The sequence below is a fragment of the Salvelinus fontinalis genome, chromosome 26 (assembly GCF_029448725.1).
Source record: "Salvelinus fontinalis isolate EN_2023a chromosome 26, ASM2944872v1, whole genome shotgun sequence".
Lineage (NCBI taxonomy): Eukaryota > Metazoa > Chordata > Actinopteri > Salmoniformes > Salmonidae > Salvelinus > Salvelinus fontinalis.
The window spans coordinates 28,070,687-28,096,745 of NC_074690.1; the positions used below are offsets into that span (position 1 = coordinate 28,070,687).

Below are 26,059 nucleotides of genomic sequence, written 5' to 3' on the forward strand. Positions count from 1 at the left end.
GTTGAGCTTTGTCAGAGTGGTTTTCTCCTCATCGACCCATGCCTTTGGCAACCATAGTGTTACTGATAGTTCCTTGGTTTGTCACTGCTTTTATAAAACGACACTATGGATTTCTCACTGCAAGCAACAGAGCTGTATAACTTACTCTCTAGATAACTCTCTCAGTGATACTTAAAAAAATGTCTCTGGTACTTTTGTATACTTTTTAGCTAGTAGTTCTGAAAGTATCACCACGAGCCAAAAGTGGCCCCCGAAAATTGCGTACTACGTCACAAATGCTCTCTCTCTCTCTACTGTGTGTGCGTCTTATTAGCTGTCACTCAAATGTCGAGGGGCTGAAGCTCATTGGCTGAAACTTGAATTGCTAGGGGGCTGCCCCACGTGTGGGTAAATGTAGGAAAAAATGTCTCTGCACATCTTCCAGAAACACAAACAGACCCTACAGAGCCCCAGGACAGCAACACAATCAGACCCAGCCAAATCAGTCGCTTTCAAAAGGTGCTATCTAGAACCTAAAAGGGTTCTTCGGCTGTCCCATAGGAGAACCCTTTGAATAACTATTTTTGTTTCCAGGAAGAACCCTTTTGATTCCAGGTAGAACCCTTTTGGGTTAAATGTAGAACCCTTTCCACATCCTTTTTCTAAGAGTGTAGGGATTTCTTGGCTAACTGAGGTAAGACAGTAATTATGCTCATAGATTATGCATGTATGAACTACACATTGACACATCCAGCCCAAAGCAGCAGGTTTAAAAAATACTTACTAGTCGCCAAAGTACCGTAGCATGTCTTTAAATCTTAGGGCAACTTCCACTTTTATCTTCTTATCTGGTTTCAAAGGTTGAATAATATGACATCTGTAGCTGCTACTCAGACTGTGATGTCCAAAAAGAAGTTATTTGATCTTCCCGAGACATCACACAGTATCTTATCGATGCATACAAAATGGAATTCCTTGTCCTGGATTGACTTCAAACGAAGTGATTGCTGCTCTGATGTGAAAGGAATCCCAAGCATTTTCAAGGTTGGAAAGAATATGTTTCCTTTTTGGAAAATAGAATGTGAAGCGATTGTAGAATTACCAAAATATTCGTCATAAATTGGTGAAAATAGGAATGCAATGAGTAGAGAGAGAGAGAGAGAGAGAGAGAGAGAGAGAGAGAGAGAGAGAGAGAGAGAGAGAGAGAGAGAGAGAGAGAGAGAGAGAGAGAGAGAGAGAGAGAGAGAGAGAGAGAGAGAGAGACTTTTTGACTTTTGGTCTTTCTTTACTGAAACATTCTCATTTTATTTAAAACTCACCCCCCCTTAAAAATAAAACCCCCAAATATATCCTGTACTGCATACATGTACCATACTCACCTTTCCATCTACCACATGATACAAACCACCATCACAATACCAAAAACAATACCCACTCCTACAACCGTATATCCAAAACATCTTCCCCAGCTATACAGACAGCCCCCCCAACACACCATATCTCCTGAAACATCTCCACACATTTTATAATTCTATAGAACTCAAACTCAACCCGAAGGCGCGCAGAGACCATCCCATTAAACAATAGTAAAGGGTCTGTTATCCCCCCACCTTTGACCCTGTTCCTCCTTGTTAGCAAAATAGCTAACTTTGCCTGAGCAAACAGAAAATTCAACAAAACACATTTGGCTTTCTCCTTACTCGAATACCTGTATCCCATTATAAACATCCCAACAGCAAAAACCATCCCCAATCTCTCACACAGACATTCCAACAGAGACATTAATGGCATTAACCTGGTGCACACAGAAAACACATGAATCACAGTTTCTTTCATTTTACAGAAAGGACACCCCTGCCCGATTCCCGGTTCAACCTGTGCCAACCAGCTGTTAGTGGCCAAGGCTCCATGAAGAACCCTCCACTGGAGGTCCCCTGACCTCTTTGGTACTGGGGGTTTATAGAGCCCCCTCCATCTAAAACCCACCATACTCTCCCCCCCACATAGACCCTGCCACTGATGTGCCTTCACTCCTGTTAGGCTTCTAATGTTCCTAACCTTAACGCAGAGGTTGTAGAGGGCCTTACCTCCCACCCCCTCAAACTCCCCCAGGCTCGGAGTGTTAAAATCTAACAAGTCCTCCAGACCCACTTGCCAGTCCCCAGTCTCTGCCGTCACCTGCAGTGGCGGAAACGTTGGTGGCCCCTCTCCCTTTGGCCTCTCAAACACCCCCCTTACTGGCTCAGACAGTGCCTCCTGGACCTCCTCCAGGAATCTCGCCAGCAGCCTAAGAGACGTTATTCCTGTTTGTTGCGCCAAGACCTCCGGGGTTTTCCACCCCTCCTGTCCCAGCAGTCTCAGGTCACCCAGCCTTTGTAAACCCCCTGCCACCAGTTGCCTCTGCAGGGTGGCAGACTGAACCGATCTCAAAGGGATGGCTGGGTTGTGGAAGATAGGCTCCTCCCACACCCACAGCCCAAGCTCCACACCCCCTTCTCGTGTGGGCCTTAGCAGCTGCCAGGCCCTCAGCACTGCAGAGTAAAAATCTGAGAAACCTGCTGTACTCAGCCTCTCCAGCTTCATGAGGAACAGCTGCCGGTCCAACCCTAATCCTCCAGCTCTCCTCAGCAGTGCACATGCTGGTTCCCTCCAGCCAACATCAGTATGGTACAGCAGTCTCTGCACCGCCTTTAGACGGAAAGCAGCCATCCTGCTTTCCAGTTCCACCAGGCCCTGTCCTCCTTCATGGACGGTCGTGTACAACACTGCTGCCTTCAGCCAGTGATGGCCCGACCAAAAGAAGTCCACCAGCTTGCGTTGCAGGTCTGCGAGCAGAGCGGCGGGGGGGCTGAGGACAGCCAGTTTATGCCACAGGGAAGATGCCACCCGGTTGTTAATTATCAGCACCCTCCCTCTATATGACACTTGGGACAGGAGCCACCTCCACCTGGCCAGTCTTGACACCACTGCCTGTGACAGCCCCTCCCAGTTCTTCCTTACCCACTTCTCTGAGCCCAGGTACACCCCCAACACTTTAAGCCCTTCACAACCCCACTGCAAACCCCCTGGAAGCAGAGGAGGAGCCCTATCCCCCCATGCCCCACATAACAGAGCTTTGCTCTTGCCCCAGTTTACCTTGGCTGATGAAGCTCCCTCGTACACCTTCAGACTGGTCTCTAGTGCCTGCATATCTTGACCATCCCTGACCATCACAGAAACATCATCTGCATATGCTGACACTGCTATTCCTGTCACCACATCCATGCCTGTCCAGCACACTCCCTGCTGTCTCCTGCGTAGCAGTCCTAAAGAAGGCTCAATGGCTAGTGTGTATAACTGCCCAGATAGAGGGCGCATCCTTGTCTAATGCCCCGTCTCACCCAGACTGGCCTACTGAGCCCCCCTCCCACCTTAACAATACATGACGCCCCAGCATACAACAGCTTCACACAGGTCAAAAACCTTTCCCCAAACCCAAACCCAAACACAGACGTCACATTAAACAGATCCTCATGGTCCACTCTATCAAAAGTCTTCTCTTGGTCTAAAGAGACCAGTCCAAAGTACACATTAGAACCTCTCGACAAGTCCAACATGTCCCTAATTAAGAACAAGTTGCCCGTGATTGAGCGTCCCGGTACACAATATGTTTGGTCCTTATGTACTATCGAGTTCAAATGGGACTTCAGTCTGTTAGAGAGGACCTTGGCAAATATCTTGTAGTCCGCACAGAGTAATGCCACAGGCCTCCAGTTCTTAAGTTCACACAAGTCCCCTTTTTTGGGCAGGAGAGTCAGAGCCGCCCGACGGCAGCTCATCGGCAACTCTCCTACCCCGACGCATTCACACAACACGCAAAATAAGTCCTGTCCAATTGGTCCCCAGAATTTTTTATAAAACTCCACTGGGAGTCCATCGACCCCGGGTGCACGACCGGGGGACATCTGGGTTACGGCCTCTGTCCATGTGACAACAGAGGAATGTCCATTTCATCCCTCTGTGCCAGAGAGAGCTTAGGGAGTCCTGCGAACAAGACCTAAGCACACATAGGATCACACACTTCTGCCCTATACAATTCAGTATAAAACTCCACAGTCCGCTCCCGCATCTCACCCACCACAGAGCTCACCCGCCCATCAGACAGCCGTAGACAATGCATACCCTTGGCTTCACTGCTCTGTCTTTCCAAACCAAAGAAGAAGGAGTTGGGAGCATCCATCTCCTTGAGCGTGGAGAACCTAGCTCTTACAAGTGCTCCCTTTGCTTTAACCTGGAAAAAACTGCCCAGGTCCCTACGTAATTCGGATAAATTAGCCTGGAGGCCTACATTGCCTTGCCCCACCATCTCTACCTCTATCTCACTAATACACCGCTCTAGTTCCCCCAATACTCTCCTAGCCTTTTTTGGATGAGAGAGCTGTGTACTGTTGACAGAAAAGCTGAATTTGCACTTTCCCCACATCCCACTATTGACTCAGAGACTCATACTCCTCTCTTCGCTGCCCCCACCTTTCCCAAAAAGTCTGGAAACCTGAGCATAAAGTGGCATCTTGTAAGAGCTTTACATTGAACTTCCAATAAGATGCCTGCCGTGGTGGGGCCCTGGTGAAATAGACAGCCGAGCCATGGTTATGTGATGATCCGAAAACCCCCCCGGGAGAATGGTAGCGCCCAGCAGCCTATTGCTCCGATTCCTGGACATGTAAAACTGATCAAGTCGAGCTGCACTTACCCTAGCCCCAAAAACCTTCACCCATGTATACTGTCTTGTGTTTGGATGTTAAGTTCTCCAAACATCCATGAGGTTGAACTGATTAATGATGTCCCTTAACACTCCCACTGACACTGAATGAGGCTCTTCCCCATTTCTGTCTTTTGTATAATCCATTGTACAGTTCCAGCCCCCTCCGACCACCAGCATGTCCTCAGGCGCTTCCTGTGATAGTTCCTGTCTAAGACCCAAATAGAACCCCCCCTCTCCCTGTGTTAGGCGCATACACATTCATAAAGACAAAACCCATGTTGTTCATTTCTGCTTTTACAACAAGCAGCCTACCCCTACACACCTCCCTTGAGGAGCAAATTTTTACAGACAGACCCGGTGCAAAAAGGACTGCCACCCCTGCGTTAAGATTTGTCCCATGGCTCAACACACTTGCCCCTTTCCACCAGAGCCCCCAATCTACTTCATTCACCACATCATTATGCGTCTCCTGCAGAAACAACACCTGTACTTTTTTTTTGTTTTACATATTCACCCAACACACTCCTCTTTCCTGCATCTCTGGCGCCATTTATATTGAGCGAGCCTACCCGAAGAGTCTCCATAAGAAGTGGGAGAAAAGCCAGCAGAAAAATATACCAATAGCAAAGCTCAAAAAGCCCCAGTGTCAGGAAGAAATTAAAAATTTAAACAGTCTGAAGGTAAAGAGACAGAGACAGAGACAGAGAGACAGAGAGACAGAGAGAGAGAGACAGAGAGACAGAGTCAGAGAGAGAGAGACAGCGAGAGAGAGACAGAGACAGAGAGACAGAGAGAGAGAGACAGAGAGACAGAGAGAGAGACAGAGAGACAGAGAGACAGAGAAACAGAGAGACAGAGAGACAGAGACAGAGAGACAGAGAGACAGAGAGACAGAGAGACAGGGACAGAGATCATGGCCGCATGATCAACATAACATCTTGCTTGACTGCAGGGATTTGAAAAACAGCCAGGAATGGCCTTCTAAAATAAATCCAGAACAGGGGAGAGACAGACTGTTGTGGTGAAGAAGAAGACATTACCTCAATTAACTTATCTAGCAGAGAGAGGAATGAAGACAAGTCATTTAAAGAGCAAACACAGGGGGCCTGAGCCAGCCTTATCAAACACATTAACACACAGTTATTTGAAAAGGGAGAAAGCAAGCTCATCCTTACTATGGTGGGTGTTTAAACACAGGGGCTAATTCATCAGGTTATATAGGCTGTATTGTTCTACCTAAATGCTTTAGACAAGTGAGTGGTGATATGCCACTAGGTTAAATGGTTTCTTACCACAGAAGGTAGGACTTGGCTTGCATTTCAAAAAGCTATCGATGGTAGCTCGCTCTGTTATCACATAGTGTTGAGATTTTACAATACTATCTCTAATTTCTCCTGTTCTTTTCCAATAAAAGAGTAACCACGTGAAATGTGTTTTCATATTCATACTTTAGGCAACCAACTGCACTGTACTCTTGACTTCGGGCAGAGTTGGGCTGCTGAATACCCCTTATTTTTCACCTGGGGATAGTACTTATTGCAGTGAAGACAAAGTAGGTGGTAATTCAGGAAAAGTGCTGCAAGAAATACAGTCAAGCTGAAGAATTGCTCACTTACAGGAGCTGGTTAGATAGGCCTCCTGGAGAATATTTCTTCTCCCAGGAAGGAAGTGTGTCACTCTGACAGAGTGTAAAAGAGGAAAATCTGACAACTGATGAGGGCTGGCTGACTGCTAATGTGGGTAAAACCACAGTAGCTATGGAAACTTAGAGAGGGGTAGGGAAACATTATAAGAAATATGAGAGAGAGAGAGAGAGAGAGCAAGAGAGACTGTCATGATTTTTTAAAATTATACAGCCCTTGTCTTATTAGACGACATGATGATTGTATGCTGTAAATATGTTGTTACAGTCTCTAGTCTCCTGAGAAATGAATGAAAACAAATGAATGGACTGAAAAACCCATACATGGAGACAGATTAACATGCTGCAACATGTCAACAGAAAGCTCCACATTCTCTTCAAATGGGAACGGTACTGTTGCAGTAAATAGTCAATGGAAAGGAAGTAAGAAAACCCTACAAGGGTTTAGACCAGGTAATAAAAGTGACCATTGATTGAGTATTTTCTTTTAACACTGGTCCTCCCTCGAAGCATTGGAGGTGTCCTGTGAGTGATGCTAGCTGAGGTCAATCGAGGTTAGAGAGACCTAGGGGGTCCAGATATCTAATGGCCAGGTCTCGTTGGTGATAGAAACCAAATGTATAACACACCGTACATTAGAGACATTGAACAACCACATTTTCATGTATTTTTATAGAAAACTGTTTATGAGCAAAACGGTATGAGGGACTGAAACTGGGAGGTCAAGCCAAGGTCAGTGAGGCTACATGGGAGGGTCCTCAAGTCTCGGTGAGCCGAGGATGGGATTTTCAGATCAATTAACTTTCCCATCCGCTCCATGCACATTTCCCTGGCTGGCCCATTGTACTATAGCAGCCTGTGAATTTCAGATGGAAAAATATACTCTCTCTCCTTTTCCCAAGGCTCCTAGCTACAGTGATTAACATCTTGCATTATGTACATTGTCCACTTGTAAATCTTGTGATGCAACTCATACAGTATGAATAGAATAATTTTGCAATGATGTATGGAGAGAGACTGACAAGAAGGAATACAACTGACAATGACTAGATCCACAGACACGTCAGCATCTTCTCTATTCTTTTTTCTCTCCCTCACAAGCTGATCACAGAATTTACCGAACCACCCTCTCCTCTCCTCTAACGTCAGAGGAAGCCAAATTTTCTTTAACGTAGCAGAAAGAGCATAAGTGCCTCTTAAGTGCAGCAAAGACTCTCCTTCCAGTGACTCAGCACAGCAGAGAAGGCAGCGCAAAGCAAGACTATAGAGTGGATGAGGGACAAGGAGAAGACTTGTTGTATCGTTTAAGCCCACAGCAGGCCTGGAAGCCTTCCACTGGCCTAAATGTGGCCAGCTTCCCTCCCCGTGTGTGTGTGTGTGTGTGTGTGTGTGTGTGTGTGTGTGTGTGTGTGTGTGTGTGTGTGTGTGTGTGTGTGTGTGTGTGTGTGTGTGTGTGTGTGTGTGTGTGTGTGTGTACAAGAGTGTGTGTGTGTACAAGTGTGTGTGTGTGTGTGTGTGTACAGGTGTGTGTGTACAAGTGTGTGTGTGTGTGTGTGTGTGTACAAGTGTGTGTGTGTGTGTGTGTGTGTGTGTGTGTGTGTGTGTGTGTGTGTGTGTGTGTGTGTGTGTGTGTGTGTGTGTGTGTGTGTGTGTGTGTGTGTGCCAGCCCAGTTAATATAATTGAACATGATTCTTTGCATTGGACAGAGGACCACTCCCTGTCTGTGCATTACATTATGCCTGCATTTCCAAGAGCAGACATTACAATGATGTGCTTCTGTTTACACTGACAAATAAGTATTCCATACAGTCCTGGGTTACAATATAACACCTGGGTGGGGGTGTTCTTTTAAACCGTGGCAATCGATACATCCCAACCTGTGAAACCCTAACAGTGCAGTGGGACTGCTTTACAACAGACAGAATGGGAATAGTGAATGGGAATAGTGAACGGGAGTAGTGAAAATTGAGAGTATTGGAAAGTGGGGTTTTCAGAAAGTATGTTGGATGGCCTGTGTATTTACAGTATGTGTACAGTGGCAGATAGATGGGGTGAGAGGGAGAGTATTAATCAGGGTGTGGTTCCAGCCAGTACCTTGAACGGCCTGCAGTTTGTGGGTCTGGATGATGATGCAGAGCTGCAGCACCAGCTGAGGAGCGCTCTCCAGGAAGGTGGCCAGGAGGTGCAGCATGCTGACGTCAGCGAACTCGTACACCATCCTCCAGTAGAACCTCCAGCGGTCATGGTCCCCACTGCGCCGGCTCCGGATGCCCAGGTAGATGGCATGGAAATACCTGGAATAAAAGGAAACATTACATCCATGAGCCAAATTACAGTTCCACTGAGGATTTACCCCAGTGTTATAACCAATAGGCTCAAACCTTTCTGTTTCAATCTACGCTGGCTGGAACCCATGTCTCACTGGGCCATGACTCCAGTGGACCAGCTCTGACTTGGAGCCAAGGCAAGGCCCTGTGTACTTTTCAGCCGCAATTTACATAACAAAGGCTAACTGTGGACTTTAACACCTTCTTACAAAACAACAGTCTTGATGATGCAGATGTTGTTGATTCTCCTCTGTCGTGTCAAACTCCTGATGAAAACACAAGAACACTGGAGCGTACATTAACATTAACACTGGTGACACCCTGGTGTGGGGGTAAGTCTAGACGAAAAGCACCAGCAGTGACCTTGTCAAAAAGTTTGGATCTTTTGGCGTAACAGCTAAGAATCCCCTGTTTGGTTATACACGTACAGTATATAAAGAATCATATCATATTAGAGTTTTATACACGTACAGTATATAAAAAATCATATCATATTACAGTTTTATACACATACAGTATATAAAGATTCATATCATATTAGAGTTTTATACACGTACAGTATATAAAGAATCATATCATATTAGAGTTTTATACACGTACAGTATATAAAGAATCATATCATATTAGAGTTTTATACACGTACAGTATATAAAGAATCATATCATATTAGAGTTTTATACACGTACAGTATATAAAGAATCATATCATATTAGAGTTTTATACACGTACAGTATATAAAGAATCATATCATATTAGAGTTTTACACACATACAGTATATAAAGAGTCATATCATATTAGAGTTTTATACACGTACAGTATATAAAGAATCATATCATATTAGAGTTTTATACACGTACAGTATATAAAGAGTCATATCATATTAGAGTTTTATACACGTACAGTATATAAAGAGTCATATCATATTAGAGTTTTATACACATACAGTATATAAAGAATCATATCATATTAGAGTTTTATACACGTACAGTATATAAAAAGTCATATCATATTAGAGTTTTATACACGTACAGTATATAAAGAATCATATCATATTAGAGTTTTATACACGTACAGTATATAAAGAATCATATCATATTAGAGTTTTATACACGTACAGTATATAAAGAATCATATCGTATTAGCGTTTTATACACGTACAGTATATAAAGAATCATATCATATTAGAGTTTTATACACGTACAGTATATAAAGAATCATATCATATTAGCGTTTTATACACGTACAGTATATAAAGAATCATATCATATTAGCGTTTTATTCATGTACAGTATACAAAGAACCATATCATATTAGAGTTTTATACACATACAGTATATAAAGAATCATATCATATTAGCGTTTTATACACGTACAGTATAGAAAGAATCATATCATATTAGAGTTTTATACACGTACAGTATATAAAGAATCATATCATATTAGAGTTTTATACATGTACAGTTTATAAAGAATCATATCATATTAGAGTTTTATACATGTACAGTTTATAAAGAATCATATCATATTAGAGTTTTCATGCAGCCCTTTTCATCTCTCTTCATTCTTTTACAATTCTATCTACAATTCATTTGACCAGGATTAATTTCTAATATTGGGTCTTAAAACGGCCAACCGAATCACGCGACTTGTCCGGTCTGGTCAGCATGTAAGAGGCTGCCTGCTGTTGTGTTGTGTTATCCTGTGTGTTCGGTATGCCTAAGGATGCACATGGAATTGGTGTGAATTATTTAGTGCTTTTGTAGTTGATCCTGTGAATACTGACAGAGTGTGGCAAGAAACAAACACAGAGACAGCGATATGATTGTTAAGTAAATATAATCATGTTTTTGATAAACACTACCGTTCAAAAGTTTGGGATCACTTAGAAATGTCCTTGTTTTTGAAAGAAAAGCACATTTTTTGTCCATTAAAATAACATCAGAATTATCAGAAATACAGTGTAGACATTGTTAATGTTGTAACTGACTATTGTAGCTGAAAATGGCAAATTTTTAATGGAATATCTACAGTTGAAGTCGGAAGTTTACATACACTTAGGTTGGAGTCATTAAAACTCGTTTTTCAACCACTCCACAAATTTCTTGTTAACAAACTATAGTTTTGGCAAGTTGGTTAGGACACCTACTTTGTGCATGACACAAGTAATTTTTCCAACAATTGTTTACATACAGATTATTTCACTTATAATTGACTGTTTCACAATTCCAGTGGGTCAGCAGTTTACATACACTAAGTTGACTGTGCCTTTAAACAGCTTGGAAAATTCCAGAAAATTATGTCATGGCTTTAGAAGCTTCTGTTAGGCTAATTGACATAATTTGACTCAATTGGAGGTGTACCTGTGGAGGTATTTCAAGGCCTACCTTCAAACTCGGTGCCTCTTTGCTTGACATCATGGGAAAATCGAAAGAAATCAGCCAAGACCTCAGAAAAACAATTGTAAACCTCCACAAGTCTGGTTCATCCTTGGGAGCAATTTCCAAATGCCTGAATGTACCACGTTCATCTTTACAAACAATAGTACGCCATAAAAAAGCCAGAATACTTTTTGGAGAAATGTCCTCTGGTCTGATGAAACAAAAATAGAACTATATAGCCGAAGAACACCATCCCAACCGTGAAGCTCAGGGGTGGCAGCATCATGTTGTGGGGGTGCTTTGCTGCAGGAGGGACTGGTGACCTTCACAAAATAGATGGCATCATGAGGTAGGAAAATTATGTGGATATATTGAAGAAACATCTCAAGACATCAGTCAGGAAGTTAAAGCGTGGTCGCAAATGGGTCTTCCAAATGGACAGTGACCCCAAGCATACTTCCAAAGTTGTGGCAAAATGGCTTAAGGACAACAAAGTCAAGGTATTGGAGTGGTCATCACAAAGCCCTGGCCTCAATCCTACAGAACATTTGTGGGCAGAACTGAAAAAGCGTGTGCGAGCAAGGAGGCCTACAACCTGACTCAGTTACACCAGCTCTGTCAGGAGGAATGGTCCAAGATTCACCCAACTTATTGTGGCAAGCTTGTGGAAGGCTACCCGAAACGTTTGACCCAAGTTAAACAATTTATAGGCAATGCTACCAAATACTAATTGAGTGTATGTAAACTTCTGACCCACTGGGAATGTGATGAAAGAAATAAAAGCTGAAATAAATAATTCTCTATACTATTATTCTGACATTTCACATTCTTAAAATAAAGTGGTGATCCTAACTGATCTAAGGCAGGGGGTTTTTACTGGAATTAAATGTCAGGAATTGTGAAAAACTGAGTTTAAATGTATTTGGCTAAGGAGTATGTAAAATTCCGACTTGAAATGTACATAGGCCCATCATCAGCAACCTTCACTCCTGTGTTCCAACGGCACGTGGTGTTAGCTAATCCAAGTTGATCATTTTAAAAGGCTAATTGATCATTAGAAAACCCTTTTGCAATTATGTTAGCACAGCTGAAAACAGTTGTGCTGATTAAAGAAGCAATAAAACTGGCCATCTTTAGACTAGTTGAGTATCTGGAGCATCAGCATTTGTGGGTTCGATCACAGGCTCAAAATGGCCAGAAACAAAGAACTTTCTTCTGAAACTCGTCAGTCTATTCTTGTTCTGAGAAATGAGGGCTATTCCATTGCTCCCAAGGATGAACCAGACTTGTGGAGGTCTGCCAAGAAACTGAAGATCTTGTACAACGCTGTGTACTACTCCCTTCACAGAACAGCGCAAACTGTCTCTAACCAGAATAAAAAGAGGAGTGGGAGGCTCCGGTGCACAACTGAGCAAGAGGACAAGTACATTAGTGTCTAGTTTGAGAAACAGACGCCTCACAAGTCCTCAACTGGCAGCCTCATTAAATAGTACCTGCAAAACACGAGTCTCAACGTCAACAGCGGCAACTCCGGGATGCTGGCCTTCGAGTTCCTCTGTCCAGTGTCTGTGTTCTTTTGACCATCTTAATCTTTTCTTTTTATTTGCCAGACTGAGATATGTTTTTCTCTTTGCAACTCTGCCTAGAAGGCCAGCATCCCGGAGTCGCCTCTTCACTGTTGATGTTGAGACTGGTGTTTTGCGGGTTTCAAAAACCCACAAAACCTTTGAATGGTAGTGTACATGTACATTTAACCTGTCATTGCAAATTAATAAATAAATGAAAGAATAAAGACCAATTGTTTTCTAAAAGTGGACTTAATTGTTACACGGTAAGAATGTCTCAAATGGGACTTAAGATGAGTTAACCTCTGCATTGGCCCTTCTCTCCCTCCACCCCCCCCCCCCCCGGACAGAAACCAGCTATGCGTTCGCTTGTTCTAGGCTACCCATAAGGTTCTGGTAAAAAGTAGTGCATTATATAGGGAATAGGGTGCCATTTCGGACTCAGCCCTTGAGTGGATGGAGTCCACTCTAATCTGCTAGCTATTCCCAGCTAATTAACTATTTAAACAAAATGGCTTGAAAGACCTTTTTTCTCAAACATACATTTTTAAAGCTAAAGAGAGAGGTTCAGAATGAATATGAGCTATTGACTACATCTACACCAATCTATTCATTTAAATTCTCACACACATACACAAAATATTATGCTCCACTGGTAGGCTGGGCAACGTTCCAAACATAACCCCCCAGAATCTACCGTCTCATCCTGGGGCAATTTCAGTACTGCATCTACTACTCCATCACATGAGAATATGTTGAGGGGATGCCAACTTTGCGACTAATTAGTCTGTGTTTTGGTGCCCATTCTGCACTCTGCATATTTGCACTCTATCATTTCTGGTACGTCTCTAAATCAAGAGCACTGATATTACGCACATTTTGTCAAAAATAATGTTCTATAAGTGCCTCATTACAGATGTAGGATGGATCTTCATTTGATCACCCTGTTGTTAAGATCCTACATCTGTAAATGTGTGTTATAGAGCACCACAGTATGAGTCATAATACCCATAAAACCTAGCGGTCTAACAGGGAAACGGTTCCAATCGTTTTTCCACCATTAATTTACATTTACATTTAAGTCATTTAGCAGACGCTCTTATCCAGAGCGACTTACAATTCCCATAGGGGATTTTAGAAACACTTAAAATAAGCGCTGTGTTTTGTGTAGGCTTACCCTGGTTTGATGTTCTGATAACCGTGTAAAGGTGACTCTTATCACTATATAATCGCCTGTATTTACCCTCCAAAAATGAAATGCTAATTAGCTGCTAATGTGGCTATCGTAAAGAACTACAAATGCCATGATGATCTTGACGAGACTGCTGAATCGAGGCAAAGGTAAGAATATCTGGATCAACTATCTAATGTTAGCTAAATGTAGTCATGAAAACATTAACTACATATCTTTAAATGTACAATTATATGAACTGTCTTGTGCAAGCTTTAAATTGAAACAATAGCTGTTGGTAAAGGTGTCAGCTAGAGATGAAGGGAGCATGCAAGGATTTGTAGTTTGCATGATGTCTGATGCAAATTAGCATTTTGGAATCTCACAGTAAATAGAGCCGAATATGGTGATAAAAGTCACCTTGTCTGTTACTGTAAAGGCAAATTTCCTCCTAGGAGGTGTAGCAGGGATCGGACCAAGACGCAGCGTAGTTAGTGTTCATCATGTTTAATAACGACAAAACCGTGAACACTACAAAATACAAAATAACAAATGTGGCAAAACCGAAACAGTCCTATCTGGTGCATAGAACACAAAGACAGAAGACAACCACCCACAAAACCCAACACAAAACAGGCTACCTAAATATGGTTCCCAATGAGAGACAACACAAAACACCTGCCTCTGATTGAGAACCATATCAGGCCAAACACAGAAATAGGAAAACTAGACACACAACATAGAATGCCCACTCAGCTCACGTCCTGACCAACACTAAAACAACGAAAACACAAAAGAACTATGGTCAGAACGTGACAGTTACGCTCGTTGTTGGATAAAGACCAAAGTGCAGCGTGGTAGGCGCACATTATACTTTTATTTTAAATGACACCAAAAAAAAATACAAAGCGAACGTAAAGCTATATGTAGTGCAGAAAGCAACTACACAGAAACAAGATCCCACAACTGAAGGTGGGGAAAAGGGCTGCCTAAGTATGATCCCCAATCAGAGACAACGACAGACAGCTGCCTCTGATTGGGAACCATACCCGGCCAACAAAGAAATAGACAAACTAGAATGCCCACCCAAATCACACCCTGACCTAACCGCGTGACATTGTCCAAAACATATGTACATACTTATCAAAACGTCACGCCAGTGTAAGCCTACACGAAACACAGCCCTTGTTTTAAGTGTTTCTAAAATAACCTATGGAAAAAATGAATGGTAGAAAAATGATTGGAACCATTTCCCTGTTTCATCGCTAGGTTTTATGGGTATGACACCGCCACTGTGGGGATTTATATGCAACACCAATTTGAAAGGACTGTGTTTGAATACTTACGGTTGAAGTCGGAGGTTTACATACACTTTAGCCAAATACATTTAAACTCAGTTTTTCACAATTCCTGATGTTTAATCCCAGTATAAATTCCCTGTCTTAGGTCAGTTAGGATCACCACTTTATTTTAAGAATGTGAAATGTCAGAATAATAGTTGAGAGAATGATTTATTTCAGCTTTTATTTCTTTCATCACATTCCCAGTGAGTCAGAAGTTTACACACACTCAATTAGTATTTGGTAGCATTGCCTTTAAACTGTTTAACTTGGGTCAAACATTTCGGGTAGCCTTCCACAAGCTTCCCACAATAAGTTGGGTTAATTTTGGCCCATTCCTCCTGACAGAGCTGGTGTAACTGAGTCAGGTTGTAGGCCTCCTTGCTCGCACACGCTTTTTCAGTTCTGCCCACAAATGTTCTATAGGATTGAGGTCAGGGATTTGTGATGGCCACTCCAATACCTTGACATTGTTGTCCTAAGCCATTTTGCCACAACTTTGGAAGTATAGCTTTAACCTCCTGACTGATGTCTTGAGATGTTGCTTCAATATATCCACATAATTTTCCTTCCTCATGATGCCATCTATTTTGTTAAGTGCACCAGTCCCTCCTTCAGCAAAGCACCCCCACAACATGATGCTGCCACCCTCGTGCTTCACGGTTGGGATGGTGTTCTTCGGCTTCCAAACATTACAATGGTCATTATGGCCAAACAGTTCTATTTTTGTTTCATCAGACCGAAGGACATTTCTCCAAAAAGTACGATCTTTGTCCCCATGTGCAGTTGAAAACCATAGTCTGGCTTTTTTATGGAGGTTTTGGAGCAGTGGCTTCTTCCTTGCTGAGCGGCCTTTCAGGTTATGTTGATATAGGACTTGTTTTACTGTGGATATATATACTTTTGTACCTGTTTCCTCCAGCATCTTCACAAGGTCTTTTGCTGTTGTTCTGGAATTGATTTGCACCTTTCGCACCAAAGTACGTTAATCTCTAGGAGGCAGAACGCGTCTCCTTCCTGAGCGGTATGACGGCTGCGTGGTCCTATGGTGTTTATACTTGCGTACTATTGTTTGTACAGATGAACAAGGTACCTTCAGGTGTTTGGAAATTGCTCCCAAGGATGAACCAGACTTGTGGAGCACTACCATTTTTTTCTGAGGTCTTGGCTGATTTCTTTTGATTTTCCCATGATGTCAAGCAAAAGAGACACTGAGTTTGAAGGTAGGCCTTGAAATACATCAACAGGTACACATCCAACTGACTCAAATGATGTCAATTAGCCTATCAGAAGCTTCTAAAGCCATGACATCATTTTATGGAATTTTCCAAGCTGTTTAAAGGCACAGTCAACTTAGTGTATGTAAACTTCTGACCCACTGGAATTGTGATACAGTGAATTATAAGTGAAATAATCTGTCTGTAAACAATTGTTGGAAAAATTACTTGTGTCATGCACAAAGTAGATGTCCTAACCGACTTTCCAAAACTATAGCTTGTTAATAAGACATTTGTGGATCGGTTGAAAAACAAGTTTTAGTGACCCCAACCTAAGTGTATGTAAACTTCTGACTTCAACTGTAGATATTCCATTAACAATCAGTCGTTTTCAGCTACAATAGTCAGTTACAACATTAACAATGTCTGATCAATTTGATGTTATTTTAATGGACAAAAAATGTGCTTTTCTTTCAAAAACAAGGACATTTCTAAGTGACCCCAAACATTTGAACGGTAGTGTTTATCAAAAACATGATTAAATTTGCTTAACAATCACATCACTGTCTCTGTGTTTGTTTCTTGCCACACTCTGTCAGTATTCACAGGATCAACTGCAAAAGCACTACATAATTCACACCGATTCCAGGTGCATCCTTAGGCATACCTAACACACAGGATAACACAACACAACAGCAGGCAGCCTCTTACTGCTAAATGCATTCTGTTGCACAAAGTAGATGCGACTAGCCAAAACTATAGCTTGTTTACAAGAAATTTGTGGAGTGGTTGAAAAACGAGTTTTAATGACTCCAACCTAAGTTTATGTAAACTTCCGACATCAACTGTATATTTTGTTTATCGATTTGTTCTTATCACAACATCTCACCTGTGAACATCCCGTGTTTATGTTTCTCTAGTAAAAACCAAATACAAACAGTGAGCATTATGCATTTCATTGATATGAATTCAAGGTTTGCGAGTTGAGTTCAACTTTCTGTGACTGTTTTTGTCTTAAAGTCTCCGGGGTCAGCTAGGGATCACTATGGTAACTACACTTCAGAGGTTTCTAAGAACCCCATTTCCCATTTAAAAACAGAGCCCCAAAGACAGGATGCTTAGGAAAATTTGATCTATAATAAAACAATTCTGACTAGGTTGACTGTCATTGCTAAAGGTCAATGACTGAATATGGACCATTTGAAATGTAGCCAGACTGTGAATTGTTACACTGGCTGTTTTTTCAGGAAGCAGTTACTGTAGGGCCTGGAAATAGTTTCCAACAGAGGCCCTGCCTACTGGCACTGGCGTTGTATTCATTTGGCAACAAATGGAAGATAGAAGTACTGAAACAAGAAGGGACAACCTGAACTTTAAAAAAAATGCTTGTTTTCCGTTTTTGATTGAAGAATGTTTTAAAAAGTTTTGCTAAACTGTTCCCTAATGTATACGACCCTGCCGGCCCCAGCCATGGTGCCAGATTACCCATTCACAGGGTGTCTCTGGGGGCCTCACACAGACACATTATCCCCGTGACCCACCAAGGCACCCAGCCAACCAAAGCAGCATACTCGCACTCACAAGCAACAAAGAGGTGAACCAACAATGACTTGCACTAAATGGGTCAAGCAAATCCATTCCAGACCCTTGTTTTATGACATACATTTTTATTTATTTCATTATTTAACCTTTATTTAACTAGGCAAGACTGACACGCTTCGTGTCAGTCTTTAGCGACCATAAATCTTTGTTTACAATGGTTGTAGTACTGAGTGAAAATATTCCCTAGGATGGTTTTTGAGCTAATAATTTTATTTTGATGTTTGTACAATGATGTAAACTAACAGATTATATTTAATTCCTGAGTATCACATCAGTCCTCACAACAAGACTACAGTATTTTATAATCTCTAAACTCTAAACTCATGAAACATATTGCCACCAAGCTTACCCATGATGAATCCAGATACATGCAAATTGAGCACTTCTTTGTCTCTCAATAGAAGGTGAAATCTAGGGGACATCATCACGCTAGTTCATTTCCTCCATTGATTTCCTGAGAAGGAGGAAAGAGGCCCTTTTCCCCTCAAGAACTACCTGCCTCTCCCTTTAGGAAGTCACTCATCATAACCACTGGCCTGTACTACAGTACAGCAAGGACAGACAATTTATGACGATGGAATCTACCATAATACTTGCTTTGGGGTCTCTCTAATAGGAGCACTTGCTCCATAAAACCCCCATCAAAAGATGTAGTGTTGTGTTTTAAATAAGCTATAAAACAAGTGTTCCAACCATTGCTTTAGGTACAAGCCAAGCATCTCACCTCTTTTGTCCTTTAGACAATTATTTTATAGAATAACTAAAAAGCTTCTTTCACAAACGTTCTTATTACAGAGAAGAGAACCTCTGTGTCATAACGAATCCTTACAAACATCTGTTACTCTTGCATGTATGCCTCTAACTTGCATTAAGTGAGTGTTTTAGAAGTGTCAGAATAAATGTTCATGATTTGGATACTGACCTATTTTTAGATATTTCGAAATGTGCATGGAAATTATACACTTTTTTTACTGAGCCGGTTACTGAATTGTATCTTTGGGTCAAACAAAGCAGTTTCAATTTAGCTGTGTTAGACCTCTGCTGTCACGGCCATGAAAAGAAGAGGACCAAGGTGCAGCGTGGTGAACGTACATTTTCCTTTTATTAATAAAAATGACGGCGAACAAAACAATAAACACTACAAAAACAAACCGGGAAGCTAAAGGCCATGTTCCCTAAACAAAGTCAACTTCCCACAAACACAGGTGGGAAAAGGGGCAGCCTAAGTATGGTTCTCAATCAGAGACAACGATAGACAGCTGTCCATGAATGAGAACCCTACCCGGCCAAAACATAGAACTACAAAACATAGAACATAGAACATAGAATACCCACCCCAACTCACACCCTGACCAAACCAAAATAGAGACATAAAAAGGATCTCTAAGGTCAGGACGTGACATCTGCAGACATACAGTGCATTCGTAAAGTATTCAGACCATTTGACTTTCAAAATGTTGTTACGTTACATCCGGACAAAAACAGGTTTTAGACATTTTTGCAAATGTATTAAAAATACACTAAAGGTAAAAAGTTTTAGAACACCTACTCATTCAAGGCTTTTTCTTAATTTTTTACTATTTTCTACATTGTAAAATGATAGTGAAGACATCAAAACTATGAAATAACACATATGGATCATGTAGTAACCAAAAAGGTGTTAAACAAATCAAAATATAATTTAGATTGGAGATCCTTCAAAGTAGCCACCCTTTGCCTTGATGACAGCGTTGCACACTCTTGGCATTCTCTCAACCAGCTTCACCTGGAATGCTTTTCCAACAGTCTTGAAGGAGTTCCCACATATGCTGAGCACTTGTTGGCTGCTTTTCCTTCACTCTGTGGTCCAACTCTTCCCCAACCATCTCAATTGGGTTGAGGCCAGGTAATTGTGGAGGCTAGGTCATCTGATGCATCACTCCATTTTTTTATTTGATTTAACCTTTAATTAACTAGGCAAGTCAGTTAAGAACACATGCTTATTTACAATGACGACCTAGGAACAGTGGGTTAACTGCCTAGTTCAGGGGCAGAACAACAGATTTTTACCTTGTCAGCTCGGGGATTCAATCTACCAACCTTTCAGATACTGGCCCAATGCTCTAACCACTAGGCTACCTGCCGCCTCCATCCCTCTCCTTCTTGGTAAAATAGACCTTACACAGCCTGGAGGTGTGTTGGGTCATTGTCCTGTTGAAAAACAAATGATAGTCCCACTAAGCGCAAACCAAATGGGATGGCGTATCGCTGCAGAATGCTGTGGTTGCCATGCTGGTTAAATGTGCCTTGAATTCTAAATAAATCACAGACAGTGTCACCTGCAAAGCACCATCACACAACCGCCTCCATGCTTTACGGTGGGAAATACACATGCAGAGATCATCCGTTCATCCACACCTGTGGCTCACAAAAACACGGCGGTTGGAACCAAAAATGTCCAATTTGGACTCCAGACCAAAGGACAGATTTCCACCGGTCTAATGTCCATTGCACTTGTTTCTTGGTCCAAGCAAGTCTCTTCTTCTATATTGGTGTCCTTTAGTAGTGGTTTCTTTGCAGCAACTCGACCATGAAGGCCTGATTCACACAGTCTCCTCTGAACAGTTGATGTTAAGATGTGTCTGTTACTTGAACTCTGTGAAGCATTTATTTGGGCTGCAATTTCTGAGGCTGGTAACTCTAATGAACTTATCCTCTGCAGCAGATGTAACTCTGGGTCTGTGGCGGTCCTCATGAGAGCCAGTTTCATCATAGCGCTTGATGGTTTTTGCGACTACACTTGAAGAAACTTTCAAAGTTCTTGAAATTCTCTGTATTCACTGACCTTCATGTCTTAAAGTAATGATGGACTGTCGTTTCTTTGCTTATTTGAGATGTTTTTGCAATAATATGGACTTCGTCTTTTACCAAATAGAAATATCTTCTGTATACCACCCCTACCTTGTCACAACACAACTGATTGACTCAAACGCATTAAGGAAAGGAATTCCACAAATGAACCTTCAACAAGGCACACCTGTTAATTGAAATGCACTCAGGTGACTACCTTATTAAGCTGGTTGAGAGAATGCCTAGAATGTGCAAAGCTGTCATCAAGGCAAAGGGTGGCTATTTGAATAATCTCAAATATAAAATAGATTTTGATTTGTTTAACACTTTTCTTGTTACTACATGATTCCATGTGTGTTATTTCATAGTTTTGATCTCTTCACTATTATTCTACACTGTACAAAATAGCAAAAATAAAGAATAAAATCAAATCAAATTGTATTAGTCACATGCGTGTAGACAGGTGTAGACCTTACAGTGAAATGCTTACTTACAGGTCCCTAACCAACAATGCAGTTGAAAAAATATTAATAAGAAATAAAAAGGAACAAGTAATTAAAGAGCAGCAGTAAAATAACAATAGCGAGACTATATATAGGGGGTACCGGTAAAGAGTCAATGTGCGGGGGCACCGGTTAGTCGAGGTAATATGTACATGTAGGTAGAGTTATTAAAGTGACTATGCATAGATATGCATAGATAATAACAGAGTAGCAGTGGCATAAAAGGGGGTGGGAAATGCAAATAGTCTGGGTAGCCATTTGATTAGATGTTCAGCAGTCTTATGGCTTGGGGTAGAAGCTGTTTAGAAGCCTCTTGGACCTAGACTTGGCGCTCCGGTACCGTTTGCCGTGCGGCAGTAGAGAGAACAGTCTATGACTAGGGTGTCTGGAGTCATTGACAATTTATAGGGCCTTTCTCTGACACCGCCTGGTATAGAGGTCCTAGATGGCAGAACGCTTGGCCCCAGTGATGTACTAGGCCGTACACACTACTCTCTGTAGTGTCTTGCGGTCAGCGGCCGAGCAGTTACCATACCAGGCAGTGATGCAAACAGTCAGTATGCTCTCGATGGTGCAGCTGTAGAAACTTTTGAGGATGTGAGGACCCATGCCAAATCTTCTCAGTCTCCTGAGGTTTTGTCGTGCCCTCTTCACAACTGTCTTGGTGTGCTTGGACCATGTTAGTTTGTTGGTAATGTGGACACCAAGGAACCTGAAGCTCTCAACCTGCTCCACTACAGCCCCGTCGGTGAGAATGGTGCTCGGTCCTCGGTCCTCCTTTTCCTGTAGTCCACAATCATCTCATTTGTCTTGATCACGCTGAGGGAGAGGTTGTTGTCCTGGCACCACACGGCCATGTCTCTGACCACCTTCTTGTAGGCTGTCTTGTCATTGTCGGTGATCAGGCCTACCACTGTTGTGTCATCGCCAAACTTAATGATGGTGTTGCAGTCATGTCTGGCTGTGCAGTCATGAGTGAACAGGGAGTACAGGAGGGGACTGAGCACGCACCCCTGAGGTGCCCTCATGTTGAGGATCAGCGTGGCGGATGTGTTGTTATCTACCCTTACCATCTGGGAGCGGCCCATCAGGAAGTCCAGGATCCAGTTTCAGAGGGAGGTGTTTATCCCAGGGTCCTTAGTTTATTGATGAGCTTTGAGGGCACTATGGTGTTGAACACCAAATAAAAACCCTTGAATGAGTAGGTGTTCTAAAACCTTTGACCGGTAGTGTAAAAAACTGAAATATGACATTTACATAAGTATTCAGACTCTTTACTTAGTACTTTGTTGAAGCACCTTTAGCAGAGATACAGCCCTGAGTCTTCTTGGGTATGACGCTGCAAGCTTGGCACACCTGCATTTGGGGAGTTTCTCTCATTCTTCTCTGCAGATCCTCTCAAGCTCTGTCAGGTTGGATGGGGAGAGTTGCTGCTCAGCTATTTTCAGGTCTCTCCAGAAATGTTCGATGGGGTTCAAGTCCGGGATCTGGCTGGGTCACTGAAGGACATTCAGAGACTTGTCCCGAAGCCACTCATGCATTGTCTTAGCTGTGTGCTTAGGGTTGTTGTCCTGTTGGAAGGTGAACCTTCGCCCCAGTCTGAGGTCCTGAGCGCTCTGGTGCAGGTTTTCAGCACTGTACTTTGCTCCGTTCATCTTTGCCTCAATCCTGACTAGTCTCCGAGTCCCTGCCGCTGAAAAACATCCCCACAGCATGATGCTGCCACCACCATGCTTCACCGTAGGGATGGTGCCAGGTTTCCTCCAGAAAATTAGCATTCTGGCCAAAGAATTCAATCTTGGTTTCATCAGACCAGAGAATCTTGTTTCTTATGGTCTGAGAATCTTTAGGTGCCTTTTGGCAAATTACAAGCAGGCTGTCATGTACCTTTTACTGAGGAGTGGCTTCCGTCTGGCCACGACCATAAAGGCCTGATTAGTGTAGTGCTGCTGAGATGGTTGTCCTTCTGGAAGGTTCTCCCATCTCTACAGAGGAACTCTAGAGCAGGTGACCAAGATCTCGGGTTCTTGGTCACCTGCCTGACCAAAGCCCTTCTCCCCCGATTGCTCAGTTTGACCGGGCGGCCAGCTCTAGGGAAGAGTCTTGGTGGTTCCAAACTTCTTCAATTTAAGAATGATGGAGGCCACTATGTTTGTGGGGACCTTCAATGCTGCAGAAATGTTTTGGTACCCTTCCCCAGATCTGTGCCTTTACACAATCTTGCCTCGGAGGCTCATGGCTTGGTCTTTGCTCTGACATGCACTGTCAACTGTGGGACCTTATATAGACAGGCGTGTGCCTTTCCAAATCATGTCCAATCAATTGAATTTACCACAGGTGGACACCAATCAAGTTGTAGAAACATCTCTAGGATGATCAATGGAAACAGGATGCAATGGAGTTCAAATTTGAGTCTCATTGCAAAAGGTCTGAATAGTTACGTAAATAAGATATTTTTGTTTTTTATTTGTAATACATTTGCAAAAAGGTGTTTTCGCTTCGTCGTTATGGGGTATTGTGTGTAGATTGGTGTGGAATCTACACGGAACAAAATGTGGAAAAAGTCAAGGGGTCTGAATGCTTTCCCGAATGCACTGAATTAGACTTTAGTATAACACTGTCTGCTGGCATGTAAGCGCTACAAATATACAGACAAGCATGATTATGATAGTGGTAAAGTATTATGCAAACCACAAGGATACTTCCCTCCTGCCCTGTCAATGATCAAATGACCTATTCAAGATTGATCAATCAAAAGAGGAATGCTTCAAATATCTTGACTTCACTTATTGCCCAAGAGCTGGACATAAAAAGCACACACAAATAACAGCAGCAATAAACACAGCAGCAGAACCCATCCCCAATGGGCTTGAGGTCTGTCTCTGTCTTCAGGCCAGTGGATAGGCAGGTGTGTGTGTGCTGGTCCAGGTCCAGGTCTACATTGGGGAAGCAGCAGAGTCTCAGTGGGATCTTCTTGCCTGACTTTCTCACTGAATGGGCTCCAGACCCTGAACCACATAATGATGCACCCCATCCCACCCCCTAACACGGTCATGAAGACAGACAGGACACTATCCCTCCTCACTCACTCACTGCTCCTCCACATTGTCAAAGCTAACCCAGATATCATCTTCCCAGATTACCACACATGTTCTCGCCTGATAAAAAACAAAGCTAATCTTCCAGATTGAACCAGGATACTACCATGATGAAATACTGTGCAATACCATAAAAGCCAATAATACTGCAGTACTGAATCCGTGGATGTCAGTAGGATCATTTGTTTGCTTATGACTAATTTCCTTTGAAAACATCTCCCCCTCATGGTAACGAACTACCTATTTCATCTCATCCACAGCACCAAGCCCCCCAGTATGCGCAGCGCTGGTTGTGGATGTTTAACTGGATGGGTAACTGGCCTGTGGATGATGTTAATACTGCAGTGGAGAGCCAGGGCTTTGCATGGTGTGGTCATAATCACCATTTTAAATGGGATTAGGCAGATGTTGTTGTGCATCCTTCCCTGAAATGGGATTATTTCTACAGCTCAGCCAATGCCAGTCTGAAGAGTGGCTCAAGAGATGTGCATAGATCAACAATGCCTGTGGATGGGCCCATAGTTTACTGTATACTGTACACACAACATGCCTGCCTGTGTAGAAACCCATAATATACACATTCATTCAAAGAGGTGAATACACACAAAATAGACTTGCATCTATGTTAGAGAGAAGGGCTGAGCTAGAGCACAGACAGGGCTTATGCCCCAAGTTGTTCTCATAACAAACACTGACGTTGTCCAAATTGCACCAGCCTGAGAAAGTGATTATGACAGGCACCACACAGGACTATGTGACTGACCGACTGACTTTGTGAGGCTAAAGGCTAGTCCATCTGCATGCAGGCCTGAAGCGTGCAGTACAGGGAAGCATCCTCACAGACTGTGCATGCCAACTCACAGGATCAGAGGAGACCAAGCTCTGATAGCTCTACCAGCTCAGAACTTTGGATCAACGTATTTTAAATCAGTAGGGTTTCCTAAGACACTCCTAAAAACGTCTGTTAGCTCCTACATCAATGATTACGGATTGTAGAGTCACAAGCTTGATGTAATAATTGCGCGCTAGGAATATGGGACCATGTACTACACTTTTGACTACTTTAATACACATAAGTGAATTTGTCAAAATACTTATTGTCCCCTAAAAGGGGGGACTGTGTATAAAAAGTGGTGTAATTTCTAAACGGTCCACCCGATATGGATGAAAATACCCTCCAATTAAAGCTGATAGTCCGCACCATAGACACTGTATCATTTCAAATCCAAAGTGCTAGAGTACAGAGCCAAAACAACCAAAAATGTGTCACTGTCTCAATACTTTTGGAGCTCACTGTATATTTCTGAGAGATTTGCATTTGCTGTGACACAATAAACAACTATTTCGTTATTAATGTGGCTTGTGACAGCAGCCACACTAGATATTGTGAAAACGATTTCTGACTTCTAGTCATTATTATTCTTTACAACGCTACTCCTCTTACACTGTTTAAGATAGAAATGTTCTCAAACTTTAAAGGGATTCTTTTGGATTTTGGCAATGAGGCCCTTTATCTACTTCCCCAGTCAAATTAACTCTTGGATACCATTTTTAATACTCAGTGTCCAGTATTAAGGAAGTTAGAGGTAGTTTCGCGAGCCAATGCTAACTAGCATTAGCGCAATGGCTGGCAGTCAATTGGTATCTGTTACAGATACCTAC

The 26,059-nt window shown here is 42.4% G+C and overlaps 1 protein-coding gene across 1 annotated transcript in view; it reads right to left on the reverse strand.

Moving 5' to 3' along the window:
- LOC129824048 (XK-related protein 4-like) overlaps positions 1-26,059 on the reverse strand; it is a 102,055-nt gene that overhangs the window by 16,446 nt on the left and 59,550 nt on the right. Inside the window, exon 2 of the mRNA XM_055883331.1 lies at positions 8,461-8,660. Within this exon, the coding sequence (XP_055739306.1) occupies positions 8,461-8,660 (200 nt within the window). The remainder of the gene's footprint in view (positions 1-8,460; positions 8,661-26,059) is intronic.